The sequence below is a fragment of the Equus quagga genome, chromosome 5, assembly GCF_021613505.1.
Source record: "Equus quagga isolate Etosha38 chromosome 5, UCLA_HA_Equagga_1.0, whole genome shotgun sequence".
NCBI lineage: Eukaryota > Metazoa > Chordata > Mammalia > Perissodactyla > Equidae > Equus > Equus quagga.
Genome location: NC_060271.1, coordinates 99807036 through 99825382, shown reverse-complemented (window position 1 = coordinate 99825382; position 18347 = coordinate 99807036). Strand labels below are relative to the sequence as shown.

The window sequence follows — 18347 nt, the reverse complement described above, 5'->3', positions numbered from 1 at the left end:
TGTGTGTGTGAAAATATGGTTTACGTTTGTGATTGAATCAGTGGTTTTTTAATTTGAAAATGAGATAACACTGTTTTTCCATTTCTTGTGTGTGTGTGTGAGAGGAAGATTAGCCCTGAGCTAACATCTGTGCCAATCTTTCTCTTTTTGCTTGAGGAAGGTTGTTGCTGAGCTAACATCTGTGCCAATCTTCCTCTGTTTTATGTGGGTTGCCACCACAGCGTAGCTTGACGAGTGGTGCTAGGTCCACATCCAGGATCCGAACCTGTGAACCCTGGGCCGCAGAAGTGGAGCACACAAACTCAACCACTATGCCACCGGGCTGGCCCCTCCATTTCATTTGTGATCCAGATTTCACTCAGAAATCCATGATTGTAGGATTTTCAGAACGATATTATGAAAAGATAAATGGTTATCATGTATGATGCTAAAAACATTCAAGAACTATTGATGACTACTGGTTGCTTAAATTTGGCTGTTACTGTGTTTATTTGGACTGTTTGTGACTATCTCATATTTCATGCCATGGTCCATCAGTTGCCCCAGAAATGCCTCATGTTAACAGCATCCTATCACCTACTGAGGAGATTGAAGTATCTAGTGTCAGCCACGACTTAACACAGGTTCAGACAAAAGCAAAGAAAGTTGACCCTTTAGTTAGCTTGTACAGTCTTAAAGAGAGATTTCTAATCTTTTTGAAGTAGTGAAAATAGGTCAAGGACCCTTTATTTGGAAATCACTCATCTAGAACAATCTCTGCATTTTACAGTTAAATATATTGATATAGAGAGGTGACTTTCCAAGGTCCACTTTTTTGGGGGGGCGGGGGTAGGAAGATTAGCCCTGAGCTAACAACTGCTGCCAATCCTCTTTTTTTTTTGCTGAGGAAGACTGGCCCTGAGCTAACATCCGTGCCCATCTTCCTCTACTTTATATATGGGACGCTTGCCACAGCATGGCTTGACAAGCGGTACATAGGTCTTCACCCGGGATCTGAACCAGCGAACTCAAAATGGAACATGGGAACTTAACCGCTGCACCACCAGGCTGGCCCCCAAGGTCAATTTTTAAGCTAATAATACTGCTCTCTTACGTGGTATAGCTACTCAGTGATAATACTGATAGGTGCAACCAATAGGTAGTTTGTCAGAAGGTAGAAATTAAAACATGCCATTGACAGGATTATCACTTTGGGTACCTTAATGTTTGTGTGTGTATAAACCCAGCAACCAAATTTCAAACTGAAAATCACTTTTGATACAATTATTTTTAGACATGTCCAAGTGTTTTGAAAATAATTGGAAAAGTAGGGAGGATACTTTATAGAAAATGTGGTAATAATAATTGGAGTACATGGTTATAAGCAATTTTTTTTTGTAAGAAAAATATTTTGTTAATAAGAATCAACAAGTTTGGGTAATTTTTGTTTGCTAGTAAAATGTTAAAGTGTGTTCAACAGTTTCTTAAAATTTTTTTTTACTTTTGCGTAGGCTTCTCCAGGTAATCTTTCTCAGTTTGAAGACATTCTTTTTGGTAACAATGATATGTCAGCTTCCATTGGTGTTGTGGGTATTAAAATGTCTACAGTTGATGGCCAAAGACAGGTTGGAGTTGGGTATGTTGACTCCATACAGAGGAAGCTGGGACTGTGTGAGTTCCCGGATAATGATCAGTTCTCCAATCTGGAGGCTCTACTGATTCAGATTGGACCAAAGGAATGTGTTTTACCCGGAGGAGAGACTGCTGGAGACATGGGAAAACTGAGGCAGGTAAGGGAAGCAAGTCTAGTGATAGAGGAGAGTCCAAGCCTAGCAGAGGCTCCAATTAACAGGATACTGTTTTATTTAAGGAAAAAAATAGAAGTCAGAATTTTTTGTATCTAATTATAATGTTTTGTTTTGAGGAATCTCTTGATGTTTATCTTTGACAGAAACTTTGTATCTTTAATAGGACTTCAGAACAAGCTGTTTCTCATTTAAGACTTGTTCTCCCTCAGATCCTCTCCCCCCGCCCCCAAAAGAGTGACAGTGTGTGCCATCTTAAAGGGATCACAGTGGATAAAAGGAAGGCTTTCACAGTTGGGGGGAGGGGTGCTTTAGAGCCATCAAAAACCTGCTTAGCATGGATTTATCAAATAAATAAGATATAATTCTTCAGGATTAGTTGGTGATAGTTTGAGTGGAACTTTAACCTCTTATTTTACTGATTGATTTAACAAAATTCTGATTATGCCGTTTGTGTAAGTATATGGTTTATGATTTAGATGTTTAAGGGATGGTGTATCCCCGAGGATTCTTTTCTTTCTGTGGGCCTCAAATACCATAAGAACTGCTTGAGAGATACGAAATCTATGATGGGCATTCCACAAGAATTATTCTGTTCAGAGTTTTTACTATTGGGACTATTTTTTGAAAGCTTTATGTGAACATAATTTTAAATTTCCATGAGAATTTAGTTTATAGATTTTAAAAATACCTGTTAATACATATATGTTACCAATGTCTTGCACATTGTGTAAAAATTTAATGTGGGTTAATAATTTAAGTTGTCATTTTATATTTATCAATGATAGTTTTCCTTTTCTCATAGTAATTTAAAGTATTTCTTGTAAAATAGGTTATTCAGAGAGGAGGAATTCTGATCACAGAAAGAAAAAGAACTGACTTTAACACAAAAGATATTTATCAGGACCTCAACCGGTTGTTGAAAGGCAAAAAGGGAGAACAGATGAATAGCGCTGTTTTGCCAGAAATGGAGAATCAGGTATGTGGATTACAAATGTGAATTTATTCTTAGATTATAGTAGTGACTTTCTAGAAGGCTACTTCTGTTATATGTATATCAAAGCCTAAATTGTGGGCCACTGAAATTAAGCTTGTTTTATCTATGCTGAAGCTTGTGGAAAAACTCAAGGAATGACTAGAAAAATTTAAACATAACCTTAGATATAATTTCACAGCATATATTCCTGGGGTGGAGGAGAGTTTTATTGGTTTCACATGAAAGAGCCTGATTACTGTCACTTAAATAGGTGAGACAGCTTAGTGGTTGTAGCGGAAAAAAAGGCCTACCAAAGCTTTATAATGTACAGGCTGTGTAGGATGTGGGGTCTTTAATAAATTATTCACCTTTCTGAGGCACTTTCGTTGTATGTTAAATAAGGTTAAAAATACCGGTCTTAAGGGATTGTTGAGCTTGGGAAGTAAAGGGATGAAAGTGTATATAGCACATAATAATTGCATAATAAATGTTACGTTTAAACAGTTTGGCTCAAAAATTGACACTGGTTTGGTATGGCCAGTGGTAGAAATGAATAAGCGAACAGTATAACTTTTTATGGGATTTTCAGTGGTTGAAGTTTATCTTCAAGGTGGATATACTTGAGAGATGTATTTTTATGGTAAAAGATTGGAAACTATAGGATATTTGTGGATCACTGCTAAGTGAATTGAAAAATTCTATTGCGTATTTAAGACAGAGCAAACTTTTTTTTAATTTCTTTTTTTCTTTCTTTTTTTTTTTCTGCTTTTTCTCCCCAAATCCCCCTAGTACATAGTTGTATATTTTAGTTGTGGGTCCTTCCAGTTGTGGCATGTGGGACTTCCTCTCAGCGTGGCCTGATAGGCGGTGCCATGTCCATGCCCAGAATTCAAATCTACAAAACCCCAGGCTGCGAAGCGGAGTATGTGAACTCAACCATGGGGCCGGCCCAGAACAAACTTTTTAACTTATAATTTTCAAAGTAGATTTTAAGCTAGAATGAGCTGAAACTATTGTGACTGTCATGATTTTGCATTGATTGCTTATCATGTAATAATTTGGTCCTTATAAACTAAGTTTATGTTTTACTTTTTTGTGTGTGACATAATCAAAAGCCAATATGTATGAGCAATAATCCCTGTATTAGAGAGATTTCTCTCTGTTGAAAATAGAAGCTGCCTTTAGGACTACTGAAAAAGTGTGGATTTTTTTTTTTTTAAAGATTTTGTTTTTTGTTTTTCCTTCTTCTCCCCAAAGCCCGCGAGTACATAGTTGTATATTTTAGTTGTGGGTCCTTCTAGTTGTGGCATGTGAGACGCCGCCTCAGCGTGGCCCGACGAGCGGTGCTAGGTCCACACCCAGGATCCGAACCAGTGAAACCCTGGGCCACCAAAGCAGAGTGTGTGAACTTAACCACTTGGCCATGGGGCCAGCTCCAAAAGTGTGTTTTTTTGTGCCTCATGGTGACATAGCAGGAAATTCTTGTGACAGCCTTACTCATTTGTTAGAGTTTGCAAGCGCAGATAGATGGCTGTGTTATCAATTAGGAAAAATATGTACATTCACAATGAATCTAGTATCAAGTATATTTTAATAAGTGGAATTTGTCATTGGCTTATCAGTTTAATGTCCTGAACTTCTTGTTTTATGTTACAGTGAAAATATAGGCAGTTGTTTAAACTTATTATTATTTAAATATACATATAGAAAAGTGCATATATCATAAGTGTATAACTGAATTTTCATAAATTGTAAATACCAGCATCCCTGAAACAGAATAGTGCTAGGACCTTAAAGATACTATTTATGCTTCCTTCCAGTCATTACTCCACCAACGTTAACCCTGGTTCTTACCTCTGATGGTGTTGATTAGTTTGGCTTATTTTTGTAGTTTAGGTACATAGAATTATATAGTTTATGCTCTTTTCTGTCTGTTTTGTTTAGTGTTATGTTTGTGAGATTTATCCATATTGTTGCATGTCATTGTGGATTATCTATGCTTATATCTATTGTTGTGTAGTATTCCATAGCATGAGCGTGCCAGATTTTCTCCATTTTTCTTTTGGTGGGCATTTTAGTAATTTCCACTTTTGGCTATTGTAAATAGTGCTGCTTGTAGAGTAAATTTTCACTTTCTGAAAGTCATTTTCTAATCTGAAGAGATTGGTTTATTTATTTTAAGATTTTATTTTTCTTTCTTCTCCCCAAAGCCCCCAGTACATAGTTGTATATTTTTAGTTGTGAGTCCTTTTAGTTGTGGCTTGTGGGATGCCACCTCAGCATGGCTTGATGAGCAGTGCTAGGTCTGCGCCCAGGATCTGAATCTGCACAACCCTGGGCCACCAAAGCGGAGTGTGCAAATTTAACCACTCAGCCGCGGGGCCGGCCCTGAAGAGATTTCTTTAAACTTTGTCTGATTTCTTCGTTTGGATTGGGAAGGAACACCAAGAAAAAGGATACTGTTCAGACTTTATTTTCATTTTGCCATTTGTTTGTTAGAATTGTAGTGATAACAATCTTCTGTTGTAACTTCTTAATCTTAGGTTGCTGTTTCATCGTTGTCTGCAGTAATCAAGTTTTTAGAACTCTTATCAGATGACTCAAACTTCGGTCAGTTTGAACTGACTACTTTTGACTTCAGCCAGTACATGAAATTGGATATTGCAGCAGTCAGAGCCCTTAACCTTTTCCAGGTAAAAAAAAAAAAAAAAAATACATGGATTAATAATAGTGAATGGTTAAAAAATGTTTCCTTTGATATGTACTGAAGAATCTCATTAAAGAGCTTAAGTATTTTGAAATATTGTTATGCTTAGAATAGATAAATAGTTTTGAATTACTAAGTTTTTCTAGTTGCAAGCTGTATAAATAGTATTTGTCTTGGCCTATGAATAATTTTGTATCTTAACAGCAGCGTTTCTTTTCTAACTGGTAATTTTTAATACTAAGTTATTTTCAAAAACAAAAATATGGAACACTTCACGAATTTGTGTGTTATCCTTGCACAGAGGCCATGCTAATCTCTGTATCATTTCAATTATATGTGCTGCCAAAGTGAGTGTTACAGCGGTTTTTTAAAATTACATTTTAAGTTTTATCTCTAAAACTGTAGTAATTATGAAGTGATTTTGGTTTGGGGAAAAAATACAGCAGAAAACACAGATTAACAGGTTGAAAGTTTGATTTTAGGAAGAGGAACTTTTTTGTGTGTGAGGAAGATTGGCCCTGAGCTAACATCTGTTGTCAGTCTTCTTCTGTTTGTTTGAAGAAGATGGTTGCTGAGCTAACATCTGTGCCAATAGGAAGAGGAACTTTTGTGCAAATTTCTCATTTAATATTTGAAGAGTATTAAGTGTTCTTGTTCCCAAAATTATTTAATTATCTTTCATGGCATAGTAAGGTTTTCACTAATGAGCGTGCCATTCTTTCTATTTTATGTTTTGTTTACTAGGGTTCTGTTGAAGATACCACTGGCTCCCAGTCTCTGGCTGCATTGCTGAATAAGTGCAAAACCCCTCAAGGACAAAGACTGGTTAACCAGTGGATTAAGCAGCCGCTCATGGACAAGAACAGAATAGAAGAGAGGTATATTACTAGCCTACACTTCTATAAGCTGTGGGTGACTTGCAGTTATTCCATATGATTATACCACTTAATGTTTGTTTGTTTGTTTTTCCTGAGGAAGATTCACCCTAAGCTAACATCTGTGCCAGTCTTCCTCTGTTTTGTAGGTGGGTTGCCGCCACAGCATGGCCACTGACAGACGAGTGGTGTAGGTCTGCACCTGGGAACCAAACATGGGCCCCTGAAGCGGAGCGTGCCAAACTTAACCACTAGGCCACAGGGCTGGCTGCTATACCACTTTAATATGCAGTTTTGCACCTGTATTTTAAGCATCTAAGTGCACAGAGAGGTACATAGTAAGAGAGTAGTAATGATTTAGATTAAGTGATTTATTTTCTTAATAATGTTTTTTTCACTATAGAAAGTTATTTATTTATTTATTTATTTTGCTGAGGAAGACTAGCCCTGAGCTAACATCAGTGCCAGTCTTCCTCTATTTTTTAGTATGTGGGCCACCAGCACAGCATGGCTGCTGACAGAACAGTGTAGGTCTGCGCCCAGGAGCCAAACCCAGGCTGCCAAAGCAGAATGTGCCAAACTTAACCACTAGGCCACTGGGGCTGGCCCATAAAGTAAAATTTTATTAGATGGTATGGATATTGTTTTGGAGCATCAACTTGGGAGCCAGCATACCTTGGTTCAAATTATGACTCTAGCACTCATTAGCTGTGTTATCTTGGGGCCAGTTACTCAACCTCTGTGTTGCAGTTTCTTCACTTTTAAGATGACAGTAATGACACACCTACTTCATAGTGTTATGAGGATTAGGTGATTTAATATGTGTAAAGTACTGTGAACAAGGTCTGGCACATAGGAAGCACTTATTCTTCCTTGTTCTGTAAAGGGTTTAAGGCAGCCTAAACATATATTTCAGAAAACTTTTAAAGTTGAGGAAATAAAAGAAAAAGTTATTTAATCTTGCTACCTTAATATGGTTAGCATTTGGGTGTATTTTATTTTTATCTTTTGTTTTAGATACATTTTAAAACTTCCAAATGAAGTATAATATGCATAAGAGCACAAATCCTAAGTGTGCAGCTTGATGGATTTTCACAAAGTGAACACATTGGCGTAAAAAAACACAAGTTGAGAAACAACATAACCAGCATCCCAGAAACTCCCTTTGATTTCCTGCTAGTTATTACCCCTCCTCACTCTACAAGTATCACTGTCCTAACGTCACAGATTAGTTTTGCCTGTTTTTGAACTTTATATAAATGGAATCATTTTGTGTAGTGCAGTATGTTACTTTGTCTTAAACGTAGTTGTAATCCTAATATAGTTGTGTGCCTTAGTTATTTCCCCACTTAGGCTCATATTATCATAAGCATTTTTTAGTGTTGCTGTTTTGTCTTTGTATTCAGCATTTTTCATAAGTATATCACGTTTAATTGAATGGATATACTTTAATTTACCTTTCTCAATAATTAGGTCATTTCTAAAGACCTTGTTGTGTACCTGATGTTTTCCATTTGGCACATTACACATTACCAGAATGGGTAAAAGAGATTCATTATTTTTATGGCGTTGATGTTGTCAAATCATTCCAGAATTTGTGAATAACTGCTGAATACTGATGGTATACAAAAGCATAATGATCTTTTGACTCTGTGGGAAGATGCCAAGCAAACATAAAATAATGATCAGTATTGTTAAGATACCCTGCAAATAATTACCAAGCTAAGTGTTGATCCCGTAGATTCTTAAAGAGCCTTACACTAAAAATAACTCATGAGGTTAGTGAATTGTGGGTATGCCAATATTTTATTGAAAATGCAGAAGTTGAAATGCTAAAATTGGGCCTAGCCATGTAGCCGAGTGGTTAAGTTCACGTGCTCCACTTAGGCGGCCCAGGGTTTTGCTGGTTCGGATCCTGGGTGTGGACATGGCGGCGCTCATCAAGCCATGCTGAGGCGGCACCCCACATGCAACTAGAAGGACCCACAACTAAAAATATACAACTGTGTACTGGGGGGCTTTGGAGAGAAAAAGGAAAAAGAAAATCTTAAAAAAAAAATAGGATTGGATATTTGCAAGTAATTAAGGCAGTTTATAATTTTAATTATTTGTGAATAAGTAACTACATTTATATGTGTCAAGATTCAGACAGAACAGAAGGATATATGGTGATAAGTCTCCTACCCTTGTCCCGCCAGTGCCCAGGATCCCTTCCTCAGGCCCCTCTGTTGTATAGCTCAGGGACACATTTCTTATTGTACTCTCTGAATTGCCACCACTGCTGGGGAGCAGCCAATCTTAGCAGTTTCTTGAGTATCCTTCCATGGGATGTCTGTGCGTAAACAAGCAAAAATTTGTGTTCTCTTGTCGTTTAATTTTTCTTTTTTAAGAAATACTAGGTAATTTAAATAACTCAAGCTGTAGGTCATTGGTTATTTTTTTTAACTTTGGGCTTGTGGGAACAGAGCAAGTGTCAGTGGTCCCCTTCTGGCTTAACAACTAGAGCATGGGTGTATTTACGCCTTCAGAAACCTGACATGTCATTTATATATTATTACCAGAGTAACAAATTATTTAGAAGGCAGGATATCAAAATTAGACTTTGTTTTAGAGGGTAAGTAAAGGTTACTTTCACAGAATAGTGCAATAATTTCCAAAGTCTGGTGGTCTTATGAGACTTATTTATTAGAAATAACATTTGCGAGGTTGGCCTTACGAGTTAGGATATCTGCTTTTCTGCACCTCTGGGATAAGAGGAAAATATTTTCTCCTTTTTATGTTGGTGAGAATTTTTTTTTTATAGCAGCAAGTGGGAAGGCCTGTGATTTTCAAGGCCAAATGCTGAAATTCCAGAGTGGAAAGAAAAAGTTACACTTCCTTATGGAGGCTTTTGTTTAGACTGTCTCCTTGTTTTGATCACCCTTTCTCAACTCCACCTGCTGTGCTAGCTCGAGCTTCCTTCCTAGTTACACCTTCCTGGGGTTCTCGGGGCAAATCTGTGATCTCTCTCTAAGTATTTAGGATTGATCTTTCTTCAGGGTTACACATTAAATCAAGTTTTTTTGTTTTTTAATGTCGTCATTGTTTTGTGGTAATTTTCCAGAAGAGAAAATAGTGGAAATCTCTTTACTCCACCCTCTTGAAACTGTAGGGAGTTAGTTTTAAAGTATGTAGCTATTAGGGTGAATTATGTTAAGGAAAGCAAAGATTTTTCGTTTTCTTTTTTATTAGAGCAGACATAAGAACAGGTGTGACTAGATCTTTGAGTTTGGTGCATATATCTTGTCAAGGACTATAGCCCAGTGATAAATTTAGGAATAATGATGAAAATGGGAATATTTTAAAATTATTGTCGAGTGATTAGGAGGAGGAGGGTAGTAAGACTGGTGCCTGGCACTTTGCTGAGCATCTCACATTGATCAGCTGTAATGTGATGGGTACCTGATTTAAAGCCAGGCTAGCCTGACTCCAGAACCTGTGCCCTTAATCACTGTACTGTATTTATTCCTTCTGTCGCTTGTATTGAATTTGATCCAAATTAGATTTTATCGTCAGAAATGAAACATTATTTTGGCTTTTATTAAAGTTATATCCGTGGAATCGCTTTATTACACTGCTCATCTTTCCCTTCACTAAAACCTATTTGCGTTGAGACTACAAATACTTTTCTTTTTTGATGAGGAAGATTCGCCCTGAGCAAACATACATGCCAATCCTCCTCCACTTTGTATGTGAAATACGGCCACAGCATGGCTTGATGTGTGGCGTGTAGGTTTGTGCTCAGGATCTGAACCCGAAACCCCGGGCTGCTGAAGTAGAGTGTGCGAACTTAACTACTACGCCACTGGGCTGGCCCCAGTACTTTTTAGCTAATGGCTTAAATACTTTATCTCCAATGAGAATGATATGTTATTACCATTTAGGGGTGATTTTCTAGGTATTTCTTCCTTTTTGTGCTTTATCTAACAATCAAATTAGAAATTCTGAGAACTCTGTCCATATTACTATTTTTTCACTTATTTTCTGGTAGATCCCAAGAGTCCTCATGTTTGTACTTATGTTAGTACTGTTGCTTTTAATCTTTTAGGGTTTTTTGGGTTTTTTGTCTTTCCATAGATTCATCTGAAGCCTTGGTAATTTTCCCACATTTCTTTAAAGTTAGAATTCTCTAAAGATCATTGAATATATATTAGCATATGAAACAGTTCACTCTTAAATGTCTGGTAAAATAATTTGCATATGTTGAGTTTGGTATTCTTACTGCTTTCTAGTGTAAAATTGAATATTTTTATGTAAAATGTAACATGATTAATGTAGCAGTCTTATTAGAAACAAATCTCCAATATAAGCATGGCTCCTATAAATTTAGAGACGGTAGTGCTTATGTGACAGTATATCATGCTTTTTGAGGCAATGTACTCCTAGACCAATTTCCAGGTTATCTTATTCTTTTGTACAAGGATATCTTTAGTTAGTAGTCCATATTCTGTGGGAACAGGTCTGGAGATCATATAGTGAGTGTACTTTCTTTAAGACAGTGAAGCATTGCTGTAGCCTCTGAGGAAGAACAGGAGGGCTTCCATTCCACTGCTTTCCCACCACTGTCTTCTCTACTTCTAAAATGTTTAGTAGAGATCCTTTTTTTTTTTTTAAGATTTTATTTTTTTCCTTTTTCTCCCCAAAGCCCCCCGGTTCATAGCTGTATATTCTTAGTTGTGGGTCCTTCTAGTTGTGGCATATGGGATACCGCCTCAGCATGGCCTGATGAGCAGTGCCATGTCCGTGCCCAGGACTCGAACTGGTGAAACCCTGGGCTGCCACAGCGGAGTGCATGAACTTAACCACTCAGCCACAGGGCTGGTCCCTGGAGATCCCTTTATTGTGGTCTCTGGGCTGATCTACTAGCCCCTTTGAATTTCATTTGCCTTCCCATCTAGCCTGCTCTGGAAAGGCGGCTACGTTTTTGTCTGTTTTTAGCTGAGGAAGATTCACCCTTAGCTAACATCTGTTGCCAATCTCCTTTTTTTTTTTTTTTCCTTTTTCTCCCCAAAGCCCCCCAGTACATAGCTGTATATTCTTAGTTGTGAGTCCTTCTAGTTGTGGCATGTGGGATGCCGCCTCAGCGTGGCTCGATGAGCAGTGCCACGTCCTCGCCCAGGATTCGAACCAACAAAACACTGGGCCGCCTGCAGCGGAGCGCGTGAACTTAACCACTCGGCCACGGGACCGGCTCCTGCCAATCTCCTTTTTGTATGTGAGCTGCTGCTACAGAATGGCCACTGACAGAAGAGTGGTGTAGGTCGGTGCCTGGGAACCAAACCTGGGCTGCTGAAGCAGAGTGTGCCAAACTTAACCACTAGGCCAACCCGGCTGGCCCCCAGATTTTTTACTTTCCCTGAAAGCCTTCAGCTCCCTCTGCTTCTATGCAGATGATCTCCTCTTTAATCCTTACAATCTCAAAATGTATCTGTATTTTCAGTGTTTTACTTCCTGGCTCTTTCTGAGAAGAAGAAATGCTTTTTCCTTTCCAAAACCAACCTTCCGTCTTACTGGTTAAAGTTTTTCCTGTCCCTTCTCTGCTTGAGTTTTCTTCCAGTGCACCCTCTACTGTTCTCCCTTCCAGTCTCTGCCGTTGCCTCCTCTCCCCTCCCCAGTATGTTTCTCTCTTTTATATCTTGCCATACTCTTTTTTTATCTTCTCAGGCCTAGCAGAATATCTGCTACTTATTATATCAAATGAATGCTTCTGACTGCGTTAAACCATGTGAAGAACATACAAAGAAGAGACTCAAAAACTTGTAATTGCTATTCTTTAGGTAACAGATTTATTCTCAGCTGTATAAATATGCTGTCATAAAATTTCAATCAACAGTTCCTACATTGAGAGATCAGAAATGCTAGGTTTTTTTCCCCCTGAGGAAGATTAGCCCTGAACTAACATCTGTTGCCAATCTTCCTCTTTTTTTGCTTGAGGAAGATTAGCCCTGAGCTAGCATCTGTGCCAGTCTTCCTGTATTTTATATGTGGGTTGCTGCCACAGCATGGCTGACGAGTAGTGTAGGTCTGCACCTGGGATCCGAACCTGCGAACCTGGGCCACTGAAGCAGAGTGCGCCAAACTTAACCACTAGGCCACGGGGCCAGCCCCAAAACGCTAGTTTTAAAGAAAGGACAGAATGTTGATTTTTAAGAATACCAAAAATTTTGTGAGTAATTCCATGATTGATTCTGTTGGAATTTTAGACACTAACTTCCCCAAATTATCTTGTATTCTAGTCATTGCGCAAATTAATATATCAATTGCATATAGCCGAGTAATTTTATTGAGTAGGATTGGCAGGTATAGTATGTTATGCCAACAGGAACTTCGGTACTTCTAAAATTGTGATGTAAAAGTGGCATTGTCATGGAAACAGCAGAGCAGCCTTTTAAAAAAATTTTCTGTTAGCCAGAACATAAATTGACACTGTAATTATTTCTGAAATGGCATACTGAATAGGCTTGTGAAACTAGCAGTTTATTAAGCTTTTAATGTTAACTGGACCAAAGACTGAGGGGGCTGTGTGTATATTACCTCGTGCTGTGTGTTGTAAAAGCTTTTTCCTTCCCTTGCTGTTTCACTTCTTAATTCTCTTATTGGAACTTTATACCCTTGAACAGTGTTGATACCTGTGATTCATTCTCTGCTCAGTTTGAGAGGAAACTGATAAGATGCTTGGAACAGGGAAGAAGCATAGGAAGATTCTTGATCAGAAATAACTTCTCTATGGATTCCTGCTATTTACCTGAGAGTGACGTAAGAATTTAGGTTTTTAGGGAAAGAAGAGAAAAAGAAAGATGAGGGGGTAACCATCGGCATCAGCCAGCATCAGGTTTCTTTCATCCTCTCTTCAACCCTTATGCCTCTCTCCCCTCATTATCATGAGAATTCAGGGATTTCTTATGATTGTTTGGATTCAGACTTTTTCTCACATTGTTGTGTGCATAAGAATCTCTGGAGAAGCTCCTTGAAATTTCACAGCTGGACCCCACCCCCCGGGAATTCTGTATCATTATCCACCTCCAAGTAATTTGATGCTGGTCATCTTGGACCAAACTTGGAGAAGCCCAAGTAGAACCGGAGGCTTAGCTAGGAAGGCCCCAGTTTGCTTTAATGGACTGTGTGACTTGGCTGCATCCATTGCTCATTTTTGTTTTGCTTTTTACATCTGGTACATGCCATAGAAGTCTTTTCTGGGTCAGTAAGTGCCTAAATTATGCTCGATGTTTGTTTATAGCCCCGGTGGCTGGTTCATAATACAAGTTTGGTAGCAGATTATTTTTCCCACTGATTTGGCATTTGCCATAACAAGTACATCTACTGCCAGCTGCCTAGATATTCTCTTGACATTCTATAAAGTTTTAATTATTTTTCTCTTTATTTTCATCTTTTAAAAGTGAATTTTTATTCAACTGCCTTTAAACCAGTGGTTCTCAACCTGGGGCACTGTTTCCCTCCAAAGGACATTTGGCAGTGTCTAGAAACATTTTTGGTCATCACACTGGAGAGAGAGTAGTGGATAGAAGGCAGGGATGCTGTTAACCATCACAGAACAGCCCCTTACAACAAAGAATTATGTACCCTAAATGTGTGTTGCCAAGGTTGGGAAATCCTACCTTAAATAATAAATGGTGGTTATGTGATTACTCTGGGGGCAGCATGTTTTTTCCGTCATGTAACATGACGGATGAACATTTTGATGATGTAGGAATCATAAATGCTGATGGAGAGACTGGTGAATAGTTAAGAGATTTAGGAAGCAAATTTATTTCTGTTCTCTTTTCCTGTGTAATTTGATGGTTAATTACTGCTCATATAGTTTACAAATATAAGAAGGATTGCTCATCTGATAGCCTTCTGAATCTTGGACCATTTGCTGTGCCCATGGTAATTTTCCCTACCTTTGATTCTTAAAATTTACCTTCCAGCTATTATTTCAATAACATCTACAACATTGGTTTTCAGACTGCAAGTTGTGACCCCCGTAGTGGGTTGTGAAATTAGTGTAATGAGTAATAAACCAGCATTTTTGAAAAGTTAAATACAATAGAAAAATAAGAGTGCATCACATATAGTAAGAGTAAGTGTTGTTTTCTGACATCTATTTTAATTATATTTTATAGGGGAGGAAAATTTCTTTTGCCTATTACCCTTTTAAATTATCTGGCTGGGACCCTGTAAACTGAACTGACAAAAGACATTAACAAGAGCTAACAAAAGAAGCTCATGCTTACACCTGGGAACACTCAGAGATGAGTAATTCCAGGGTTGGTTAGAATTTGGGCTTACTTAGCATCTTAGCAAAGGAGCAATAATTTTAGAGAATGACAAGACAAAGGAAAAAGACTTTGAGTTCCTAGGGCTGCAAATTGTGGGAAGGCAGATATTTGGGAAACTAATGGTAGATAAAGGCTAGCTAGTAAAGTTTGTTATGTAGATTCCTCTGGTACCATCTCCAAGCTGATAAAGGTCTAAAGTTGTCTGGAGTGGTTAACTTTTGTTCTTCCTAGTAAAGAAGGATGCCGGACACCTTTGTAAGTTAAGGTCCTGCTTTAATGCAAATAGGGAGAAGGCAGAGAGCTTTAGTTTTTTCTGCTGCTCCTCAGTTGTCTTCTCAAAATATTCCTTCTGCCAAAGTGGCGTGTTTTGAGGTGGCATAATATGCTTACTACAATGTCTATGTGTGCGTGTGCTGGCTCTTGATGTAAAAAGTTATTTCTTGCTGTGGGTTACAGTGAAAAAAATGGAAAGCCACTCATTCCAATAAATGGTAAAAGCAATATGCACTGCATATTTTATAGTTCTTGACACAAGCTAAGATTGTACTTAGTAACTTTGGGAAGCAATAAACTTATTTCAGTTACAAATTTTTGGCTTTGTGCTGTCATGAGCTAGTTTTAGGATGCATTTTGAAAATTTATAAGACCTTCTGATAGAATAAGTATTGGATTTGGCAACATTCTTGAATTGTAATTCTGTTTCATTAAAGATCATTATTTACGTGTGCAATAATGTCTTTGTTAACAACAATGTCCCAGTAATGAAATTCTTCTATTCAATTTGGTGAAAGTCAAACAAAATTGGATATATATCAGTATCTTATAATACCACTTAACATTAATTTGGTTATTAACTAATCAGAAACTGCTTACATCACAATGCTATAGAGCTTTTTATCCTCTATAAAAAGCTAACATTTCAGGATAGATTCAAGCTTCTTACATGGAACTTTTTAGTTCATTTAGTTGAGACTCATGTACCTGTTTGACAAGTTTTAATTTTATGCAGAAATATTTAAGATTAATTATAGTATAATTTGTTTCAGATTAAATTTAGTGGAAGCTTTTGTAGAAGATGCAGAATTGAGACAAAGTTTACAAGAAGATTTACTTCGTCGATTCCCAGATCTTAACCGACTTGCCAAGAAATTTCAAAGACAAGCAGCAAACTTACAAGATTGCTATCGACTCTATCAGGGTATAAATCAGCTCCCTAATGTTATACAGGCTCTGGAAAAATATGAAGGTAACAGAATGATTTTGTTTTCCTTCACTCTGAACATAGTTAGCAAATGTGCTAACAGTTGGTTTTGGTGACATACTCTGTAAGTTTTCCTAATAACAGCTTTGTTACTAAAAAACAGAAGCCAGGAATCATGAGACAACTTAGAAGTTTTGCTTTTTAGAAATGAATGTTAGGGTTTCTGGGTTTATTAATAGGCCTGTTGCACTAACAGCAGCAGTTGAACAGGGTTCAGTTGCTAAAGAAGACTCACAGGACCCAGAATGACAGTGCCTACAAATGTACAGTTTATTACAGAAAAAGGACACAGTCTAGCAGCAGCACTAAAGTCAGGATATGCATCACAGGGAAAGGCTGTCACGGCACAGGGGCAGAGAGGTCAGGTGCAGGTTCCTATTGTCCTTCCTTTTGAAAGGTCTGTAGTGAGGTGTTCTTTCTCTCTTGGATCAGGGACCACCAATGTGTGCAGAGCACCTTGGAACCAAGGAGCCTAAAATGGAGTCTTGGCTGGGCTTTTTTATGTTTTGCTGGCCTCCTGGGCACATTCCTGTTCTGTTACTAGCTTCTATAGCAGTGCCCTCTGGGAAGCCTCCCTGAGACCAGGTACAAATCCTCAATCCCAGTAAACAATGCTGACAGGCTGAACAGACCTTCCTGAATATCCTCAGACCCTTGATTACAAACAGCACAATTAGTATGTTTCCTGCCTTGACCAGGGGTCATTACCTTGCAGGAACTTAAAGGACACAGCATAGGCAAATTCCAGGCCTAGTGGTTAACCTCTATGGCACACCTGTGAAAGAAAGTTAAGACAAAGCATCTTGGTCCTCTCTAACAGTTGAAGTTACCAGAATAAAGTGAGTGAAGTCACATATAAGCTAATTAGCAATGAAGTTAATTAATATAGTATTGGTGGATAAAATCAACTTGCCCTGACAAGTATAGGTGTTTGTTTTGTTTTGTTTTGTATTTTTGAGGAAGCTTGGCTCTGAGTATCATCTGTTGCCAATCTTCCTCTTTTTACTTGAGGAAGATTGTCACTGAGTTAGACGTGCCAATCTTCCTCTATTTTGTGTGGGATGCCGCTATAGCATGGCTTGACAAGCGGTGCTAGGTCTGCGCCCAGGATCCAAACCTGTGAACCCTGGGCCACTGAAGCGGAGCATGTGAACTTAACCACTATGCCACTGGGCCAGCCGCCAGCCCCTGATAAGCATAGTTGTTTTTTGCTGGGGAAGATTTGCCCTGAGCTAACATCTGTGCCAGTCTTCCTCTATTTTGTACGTGAGTTGCCACCACATCTTGGCTGCTGATGTGTGGTGTAGGTCTGTGCCTGGGAACGGAACCCAGGGTGCCAAAGTGGAGTGCACTGCACTTAACCACTAAGCCACGCGGGCTGGCCCCACCTCTTTACTTCTTATCTCTCACTTCCCTTTAATCTCTCTAATGGCTCTTTACCACAAAGTATTTTAAAAATAATTCATATCTATCCTGTTTTTTTAAAAAAGATATCCTTGTCCCTGTGTCATCTTCTTGTGTCACCCATATCTCTCTGCCTCTTTCCATTCCCAGGCAAGTTTCTGAAAGCCTCCATTTCTATCTTTCATTCACTTGGCTGGCTTCCAGCCCTGACCACAGTACTCACAGGGCATTTACTAAGTGACTGACTTGTTGCTAAATCCAGGGAACATGGTCCAGTCCTTATCTTCCCAGGTTTCACTGCTGAGTTTGACAGGTTTTTTTTTTCCTTCCCATTTTATTGAGATGTAATTGATGTAAACATTGTATTCATTTAAGGAGTATAGCGTAGTGACTTAATATTTGTATATATCTTGAAATGATCACCACGGTAAGTCTAGTTAACATCTATCACCATACATAGGCACAAATTTTTTTTCTTGTGAGAACTTTTAGATCTCCTCTCTTAGCAGCTTTCAAATATACATACAGTATTTTTAACTATAGTCGTTATACTGCACATTATATTCCCAGAGCTTATTTATCTTGTAACTGAAGCTTTGTACCTTTTGACCACCTTCGTGCATTTCTCTCACCCCCAAACCCCCATCCTTGGCAGTCACCAGTCTGTTCTGTTTCTATAAGTTTGGTCTTATTAGATTCCATATCTAAGTGAGATCATACTCACTTCTTTGTGTATCTGTCTTCTCTGACTTACTTCACTTAGCATAAAGGCCTCAAGGTTCATCCATGTTGTCACAAATGTTAGAATTTCCTTCTTTTTTATGGCTGAATAATGCTCTATTATATATATGTACATATATATCTCTCTCTCACATCTTCTTTATCCATACATCCATTGGTGGACACTTGGGTTGTTTCCATTTCTTGGCTGTTATAAATAATGCTGCAGTGAACGTGGGAGTGCAGATAATCTCTTCAAGATAGTGATTTCATTTCCTTGGAATATATACCCAGAAGTAGAA

General features: G+C 38.2%; 1 protein-coding gene and 1 non-coding gene across 2 annotated transcripts in view; one reads left to right on the top strand and one right to left on the bottom strand.

Annotated features, from left to right (window-relative positions):
- The window catches only part of MSH2 (mutS homolog 2), a 75396-nt gene that overhangs the window by 10586 nt on the left and 46463 nt on the right, over window positions 1-18347 (top strand). The window contains exons 3-7 of the mRNA XM_046663248.1: window positions 1491-1769; window positions 2617-2763; window positions 5304-5453; window positions 6212-6345; window positions 15707-15906. Of these exons, the coding sequence (XP_046519204.1) occupies window positions 1491-1769; window positions 2617-2763; window positions 5304-5453; window positions 6212-6345; window positions 15707-15906 (910 nt within the window). The remainder of the gene's footprint in view (window positions 1-1490; window positions 1770-2616; window positions 2764-5303; window positions 5454-6211; window positions 6346-15706; window positions 15907-18347) is intronic.
- Window positions 5724-5828, bottom strand: LOC124240515 (U6 spliceosomal RNA). Its single transcript, XR_006888905.1, has one exon. It is a non-coding gene; the product is annotated as a U6 spliceosomal RNA (small nuclear RNA).